This window comes from Corvus brachyrhynchos, unplaced genomic scaffold (assembly GCF_000691975.1).
Source record: "Corvus brachyrhynchos isolate BGI_N302 unplaced genomic scaffold, ASM69197v1 scaffold5, whole genome shotgun sequence".
NCBI lineage: Eukaryota > Metazoa > Chordata > Aves > Passeriformes > Corvidae > Corvus > Corvus brachyrhynchos.
The window spans coordinates 2,998,720-3,006,583 of NW_008238321.1; the positions used below are offsets into that span (position 1 = coordinate 2,998,720).

A 7,864-nucleotide genomic window follows, 5' to 3' on the forward strand; every position below is an offset into this window, starting at 1 on the left:
TCTCCCGAAGGGAAAGCGCCCGGAGCAATCCCCGGTGGCGAAGGAGGCTCTGTGGTCTGGTGTCTGCCTCACGGAAATCGGCCTCTCCGTCCCAGAATGTCTTCAGGGCAGACGCAGCTCGTGATGTTGTGTCACACTTAGGGCTGCCATACGTGTTTGTTTTGTTTTTAATAATGCCACAGAGTCTTCGGTGGAGTAGAGTGCGAGGTGTGATAAATACAATAAATACCGCATTCTTCGTGAGGGAGAACTTTGTTTCCTGGTGGTGGCTGAGGCGGGAAGGCGAGCGGCTGGTGCCGGTGTGTGAGCAGTGCCCGCTCCGGAGGGCGTGTGGGGATGTCCCCAGTCGGCAGTGAGTCACGGCACTCGGGCCGGGGATGTGCCCGGGACTGCAGGGCTTAGCAGCTGCTGCAGAAGGAAAGCTTTGAGCTTGAGAACTGTAGCGTGTGTCTCCGGAGCCCCATAGCCGTGTGTTACTGCTGACTGCAGAAGGTGGAATAGTTTTTTCCTAGCTCTGCCACTGGAGAGTTGGAAGAGTCGCAAGGGATAAAAATTTTAATTTCCCTGTTCCATTTCTGCTGTTGCAAGAAAAATGAGAGCCACTTTGATAGCTTCTATTTGTACTGAACGAGAAAAAGAGGTCATTAAGAGGCAAAGCATTTTCTAAATGATATCACTGTGAATATGTAGCTCATTGAGAAAAAGTGCCTGGTAGTTTTCAGTCGTCTTAGAAGGAGAACATGAATGGAGTCTGACAGTAATGAGCAGGATGCCCTGTACAAGATTTGGATCTTGCAGTTGCTTTATCAAGATGACTTATGGATTCTGGTCCTTGTCTCTAAAACTGGAAAAATGTTCAAAATGAGCAAGACCAACTGAAATGCAATGCTTTTTACCAAAGAATCTTTTACCAAAGATTCAAGTCCATGAATCCAAAACTAATGAGGCAGTAGCACTGCAGAAGTAATTTTGAAAGCATGGTAGCTCAGACTAGTAAGTCAGTGTGGTCTGGTCTTACAGGAAAAAGGGAAAAGTCATGCTCAGATGTAAACATAGGAATGTTCTATTTAACATGCAAGGAGTAGTTACTGTGTACTACTCAGCATTAGTGGAGCTGTAGATATGTCTGGCTTTGATATTTGACTTGAAGATAGAGCAAGAATGCTGATGCGTGATGAAATTTGAAGAAACTGTTTAAGTTCAGGAAAAAAATAGGCTGTTGAGAGGGAGACTTGAGGCTTCTTTTCAGGCAAGAAAAAGGTGTCCATATGTTCTGTTGAGGCCACAGAGAATAGAAAAATGACACCCTGCCTGACTTGTAGCAAAAGGGATTTGAGCTGTAAGTGTTGTGGCTTGTGCTTGACTTGTCATCTGAGAGTTGAAGTATATAGTTATCTACTAAAGTACGAGCTTTGGACTGTTTGCTTTTTTGTGTGTGATTTCTGTAATTATGAATCCAAAATGGCAGTGTGTAAAGGAGAGATAGACCTTTGATCTGTTTAGACTATGTATATTTTAAATGTTTGTTTCTCCAGGCTGGATCAATTTCAGCTTCTAGCTGGATGAATTTCAGCTTCTAGCTAGATGCCAACAGGAAAGGTGAAATTTAGGTCTTTTCCAAGTGTTGAAGTGGGTAAAGGGCAGAGAGCCTTCATTTTGGGGTCATGGAAGAAAGTCTGTCTCAATAAGCTCACTTGATAAGCTTTTTACCTTTTCATCTTCTCAGCTCATCAAAACCCCATTTTGTGTTCCATAGGAGCTGAGTAGAACACACCTGCCTTGCTATTACAGGTTAGCTCAGCCTCTAAAAGGTATATTTTGCTATGTTGCAGGGGTGAAATCACTCTGGGCTAGCCTTGTGGGAACGTTTTTATTTTTAAACTTGCATAACGTAGAGTTTAGTCTAAATTGTAAAAAATACACCTGCTTAGTGATACCACAGAGTTACTTCTTTTTGTCAGTAGATGCTGGATCTTTCCCATCAGCTTTAATGCAGTTTGTTTGACGCTTGCTTTTGAAATTTTACTATTCAGTCTTCCTGCAAACATGCCAGAGAATGGATTGGCTGTAGGAAAATTGTGAGGCCGTTTGTATTAAGTGTTTTTATACAGTCTCTTGATCTAGTGAAAACAGTTAAAATTTAATCCACCTTCTGAAATGTAATCTAGAGAAGGATGAAACAGTGCTGCTCACTGCCTGGGTGCTTCTCAGAGAACTTGGTATTTTTGTGTGTTTTTGTTTCTAAGTCAAATTTTCCCCCCTACTTGTCTATGGTATTTTACATAGCTCTGTTGTTACAAGTGCATTTCCATTGTTGCTTCTGCACTTGGTATTTTAATTGCATTGTGATTGCACAAAAGGTTCCATGCCATTAAAGTTAGGTGCTGAACATTTCCCATGCCTTGGTCAGATGCAGTGTCCATGAATGTGTGCTTGAAGTCTTTTTTCATGGGTGATTCATTTCCTGAGGTACTGCCCATGCTATGCATCGGGTTTCCTCTGTGAGAACAACGTGCAATTACCTGGTTACAGGCAGAGTGAAGGAGAAAGCATGTTATGGTCAAGTTGGGGCTTCTGAAATTTGAGTGCTTGACTTCCTAAACTCTCACCTGTTTTAGTGTATTTTTGTAAGTAGGAAAGTCATCAATATGCACCTACAATGTTCATGAGTTACTATGTTACCCCTTTGAGCATAGGTTCTACAGAAAAATGTTCAGAATTTTGTTTGGTTTGTTAAGTTGCTGGTAATATCTCACACTGATTTTGATGGTATTGGGTGCTTTGACACTTCCTGCATGATGTGTTTTTGTTTGAACCCAGTCTTCAAAGATGACAAAAGTGTCCTCTCTGGTAGTTTTGCATTTTGAAGCACAAACCTAACCCCTCTGTAATCAGCATTTAGAGACAGCCTTTAAGGATTTATCGAAATACAAAAATTCTGGGTTTGTGTGATACTTTTATGTTCTCATGATACAGGTATTCCATGTCTGTAAAGAGAAATGAGTATGTGTATGCTTTCTTGTTCATTTTCAAGCAAATAGGGTAAAAAAGGAAATAAAAAGGAATAGCTTGAAGGTGAAGCCCAGGTTTCCTCTAAATTCATCAGTGCCTTAGCAGATTAAGGAATTTTGCAGTAATGCTACTACTAAATAAATTAATTTGGAGATAATGTATTCCTGACTATTAAAAGTTTCTTGCTTTTTGTGTTTGTAATACTCTATATTCCATAGGCTCCCAAAATGAGGTAATAGCATGTTATTCTTCCCACTGCATCCCATTCCTGAGATTCTACTGTTGGTGTAAACTTTAATCCCAAATTTGTATAATGCAACTTATTAACGAGAAATATATATTCACAGATGCAGTAATTTCTATGTGACTTCAAATAAATAGGCTAAAATATGTGAAGTAATATAGTATTAATTACTCTCTGACTGTCTCAGGAAGTTGTTCAGATTATTGTGGAATGAATTGATTTAATTGCCATCTCTTCAGCTCTTCTCTGTTCCATTAACTGCTGCATCCTCAGAGCAGGGACTGAGTTTGTGCTCTGTCTTTTGATTCACTGTCCTGATAATGCAGATAGTGTCCTAATGGGATGGTTTTCATGGCTTGTGTGCTGTTTTAGAAACCCTGGGAATTCTCACAGGTGGTCAGACTTAGGCTCTCACGTCTTCACTGTGAGCCATCCCACTGTCAGTCTCCACAGAAGGAATCTTAAACTGTGATCCTCAGATTAGTGGAAGAGGATTTGCAGGTGGTCTTTGACTTGCTATTTAATGCCTATTAAGGTACAGCACGTGACCAGGCAGTTATACCTATAGGACATAGATGAGACTCAGCTTTTCCTAGAGTGGTTTCAGTCTGATCAGTGACTGTTTTGGATTTGAAAACAAGTACTGATTTATGAGGGGTGGGGAAGAACCACCATGAAGGGGGAGAGAATTTTTTTTTTTACTGAAGAGAAAGATTATGAAAACCCAATTTTCCCTCCCCCTCTTCTCCCCTGTCACCTATTCCCTTTTTCCTCCTTTTTGCTGTCTGGTGATGTATATATAATATGATAATGGCTTTGGTAATATGATGTAGGCTTTGTCACCGCTGATTTGGGGAGCGAGGGAAGGGAGCATGTGCTACATCAAGTTTATTAAAGCTGTGAACTTCTGAGGGCTGTTTATCTCTTGGTGTTCTTTTGCAGTAATCAACACAGCAGAATTGTTGTTTGATGATTAAGTAATATCAGGACCAGCAAGCACACAGTGTTTTACCATGACAGCACAGAGCATTTTATCAGCTTCTCTGAAAAGCACCTGTTCCCTGCATGGCTTGTGAGGACAGACTGTGTCTTGCAGCAAGTCCTGTGAAATTCTGCCCAACTCAGTGGCAGCTCAGCGGTTGAAGAAAACTCCCAAAACCAAGTTTGACAGATTTTAAGTAAACTGTAAATATGATCAAAGTTCTTGATTGTTTGGGGGAGGTTTTTTGAGTTCAAGCAAAAGGTTCTGAAACTAGATAATGTCTTTGTAAGTCTGGTAAATAGTTGGAACAGCCTCACATGTGTGTTCAGTTAAATGGCATTTTAGTCTCTGGCTGCATGCTTCCCCAGTGCAGTGATTCTGTTTTTTAGTGTTGTTAAAATTGTTGGGAATCCTGTTTTTTGAAATGTGATTTCAGGTCTGTGTTTTGACCTAAAGTCTTACTTTAAGCCATAAACCAGACACCCCAAAATTTTGTTTTAGAAACGCACTGGATTTTTTGGAACTTTACAGAAGCTATACAAAATTCTACTAATGATATTCCTAAAATTTCAGTCTGAATCACTGAACAAACTTACATGGAATCCAAAACAATAATGAAAGGCTTCCCCAGGGTCAGGACACACAGACTATTTTCACAGAATTAGATCCTGGGAGTTTTCATTAACTCCACTATTCATGGCAGGATTGATAATATGGAAAATCTGTCTTCGTTTCCAAACACTTGTGAATCTATTGTACAGAGATCCTGAACACTGAGGTGTTATTCCTGGTTTTCAGTACAGCGTAACAATATAGGAGCTGTGTTTAAGAATTTAAACTTGTGCAGTTCTAAAATGACATGAAATTTCCCTCGTGTTTTTTATTTCTTTTCAAAATTGTGCACCTTTCTTATATTTATCCTTTGTTTTTATTACTAGATAAAAGAAAAAAAAACAAAAATGGAGGGAGAAAAGCAGTGGTGATTTTTGTGCTTTTATTAGAATTTGCCTGTACCCCTCCTTTTTTTTTTTTCTTTTTTTTCTTTTTTTTTTTTTTGGTGGGCCATAAGAAAGTAGCAAGACAGAAGTAAGTTGGTACTTTGATGTAACAACTTATTTGGAAAAAAACCTGCTTCCTTGAAGAGTAAAATTCTGAGACTTAAAATCTGAAAGGCTTGTATTTTATATAGCTTCTTGTCACCTGTGTGATACAGACATACCCTTTTTTAAGCTTCACTTGACAGTTTTAAATAACTCTTGCCCTTTGCAATGATAAAGCTTGACTTTACCCCCTTTCCAGTGAGTATATTCTGTGCTGAGAGACCTGATGATGGAGCTTTGCCAAAGTGAATGAATAGTCTTTCAGAGTCCTGGTATTAAACATCAAAATTGACACGAGTCTGTAAGGGGTCTCTGCAGGCAAGAGAAGGGATCAAACTTCTCTGGTTAGACCTTATGTGCCACTTTCCCGTATCAGCTACTGCATGCTTACCTGCTTCTTCTATTTCTATTTTTCTTGCTCATCAGTCCTTTGACTTAAACATATGCCAAAGAAATTCACGTAAGAAGCACCTTGAGACTAGTTGCACGGTTTCTACTTCTATGTTAGCATATGCATAAGCACTCATAGCTCACCTGGCTAGGTGGGGATTTGTTTCCTTTGTCACTCTGTTTAATAATTACTTTTCTCTCTGCATCAATATTAGAAGGAAATTTTAGGTTTTTAAAAATGTACAATGATTAGACTTAGTGTAGGCATATATGTGTGTCTACATTTTTACAGTGATGGAAGACAAACATGGTGCATGTGAAAATGGCAGGATAGCACATTACTTGTACTTACTTTTTCTTTTAGGTACATGTATCATATTTTGACTAAAAATACAACAGTAACAGATCACAACCGCAACCTGCTGGTGGAGACCATTCGTTCCATAACAGAGATCCTTATCTGGGGGGATCAGAATGACAGCTCAGTGTTTGAGTGAGTACTCCTGAGCAAGCTCGACTCTGCTTTTGTGTTTGAATAATGCTTGGAGCTGTACAGAGTTCTCATTGAAAAAGTTAACTCTTCCAAGACTGTATTTCATGAATATATGTAGAAAGCTATGTCCTGTAGTAGATAGGTGAGCAGGTTCAATTCATGTCATTCAGGAATTTGCTGCTTCTAAAAAGTGTTTGGACTCCAGATCCACTTTCAAGTACTGCTTTTGTTTGACTCTCCATTCTTTTGATATGAGTATAATCTCTAACCTATTTTAGGGCCCAGATTTACTCAGTATATCTATAAATATCGTATTGCTTCAATTTACTCAAGATACCACAAATAAATATCTTATTCTAGCTGTGGTATTTAGAGCTGTCTGATAAATTGAATATACTAAAAATACAGTAAGAAAGGCCCTGATTTCTTGATATTCTTTTTTGCATAATTTGAATTTTTAAGCCCCTTTGTTTATTTAAGGTTTTTGAAAGATGTTCTTTTGTTATATCAATACAACTTTGCAAAGTAATTCTTCATAAAAGCAAAACATGCTGTTTGTCAAAGTTGACTTGAATCATCCCTGCTCCTAGCCAAATTATGTTCCTGTTACCTTAAGCATGTGACTTAATGACACCTTTATTTTATTTCAGCTTTTTCTTGGAGAAGAATATGTTTGTTTTCTTCCTGAACATCCTGCGTCAGAAGTCTGGTCGTTATGTGTGTGTGCAGCTGCTGCAGACTCTGAACATCCTTTTTGAGAACATCAGCCATGAAACATCCCTGTGTAAGGACACGCTTCCAAACTGCTTAGGATGAAGTGATCAAGATTTGATTGAATTCCCTTTCATTCAATGAAATTTAGTCCTAGTACTCCTGCACAGAAGAAGTATATGAATTACTAACAATCTTCTAAATTGAACACTGCCAAAAATATGGTGTAAAATTACTCCAAAATACCTTTTAATGTAAATTTTCAGTGGTGCAAAAGTAGTTGTTTGATACAACAAGCATTTAGCATATTTCAAGGAGTTCTTTAAGTCAACAAATTAGTTGTGATCCAAAATGTTCATATGGTGCCACGGATCATGTGGTGGGACTCTGGTGTGTAATTTGTACTGTAACTATTCTGATACCATTGGTGCTGGCAGTCAGCCACAGGAGATTCCTTCAAGGTTTTTGGCAAAATATAAAGAGGGTGGAGAATCAATAATTTGAAGTATTCCACAACTGTTGTGAAAAGTCATCTTCAAGCCTTGGGAATTTGGCACTTTGGGAGGAAAAGAGTTAAGTATTAGCTGCAGAGCCTACCTGAGTCGAGGAAGATGAAGTATATTCTCAGTTGCCTTGTTCTTGGGAGCAAAGATCTTTGTAGGGAGCAATTCCTTTATATTAAAGCTTGAAGGCATCACTTGAGCTGTTTGGCTAAAAGTTGTGATCTTCAAGCATCAGGTTGTTGCTTGCTAGCTGGTTTAAAATACAGACTGTTACCACAATGATTTTTTTTGGTTAACCTGTGTAAATGTTTCTTACTTTCCAGACTACCTGCTCTCTAATAACTATGTGAATTCTATTATTGTCCACAAATTTGACTTTTCTGATGAAGAGATCATGGCATATTACATCTCATTTCTGAAAACTCTTTC

General features: G+C 38.7%; 1 protein-coding gene across 8 annotated transcripts in view; it reads left to right on the forward strand.

Moving 5' to 3' along the window:
- Positions 1-6,071: 6,071 nt before the first annotated feature.
- The window catches only part of CLEC16A (C-type lectin domain family 16 member A), a 56,997-nt gene continuing 55,204 nt past the window's right edge, over positions 6,072-7,864 (forward strand). For 5 of the 8 annotated variants that reach the window (XM_017733936.1, XM_017733941.1, XM_017733939.1 and 2 more), the window contains exons 1-3: positions 6,072-6,221; positions 6,872-7,005; positions 7,759-7,861. In XM_017733936.1, the coding sequence (XP_017589425.1) occupies positions 6,097-6,221; positions 6,872-7,005; positions 7,759-7,861 (362 nt within the window). In that variant the 5' untranslated portion in view covers positions 6,072-6,096. The remainder of the gene's footprint in view (positions 6,222-6,871; positions 7,006-7,758; positions 7,862-7,864) is intronic. The other 3 variants (XM_017733935.1, XM_008633553.1, XM_017733937.1) reach the window with 2 other exon arrangements.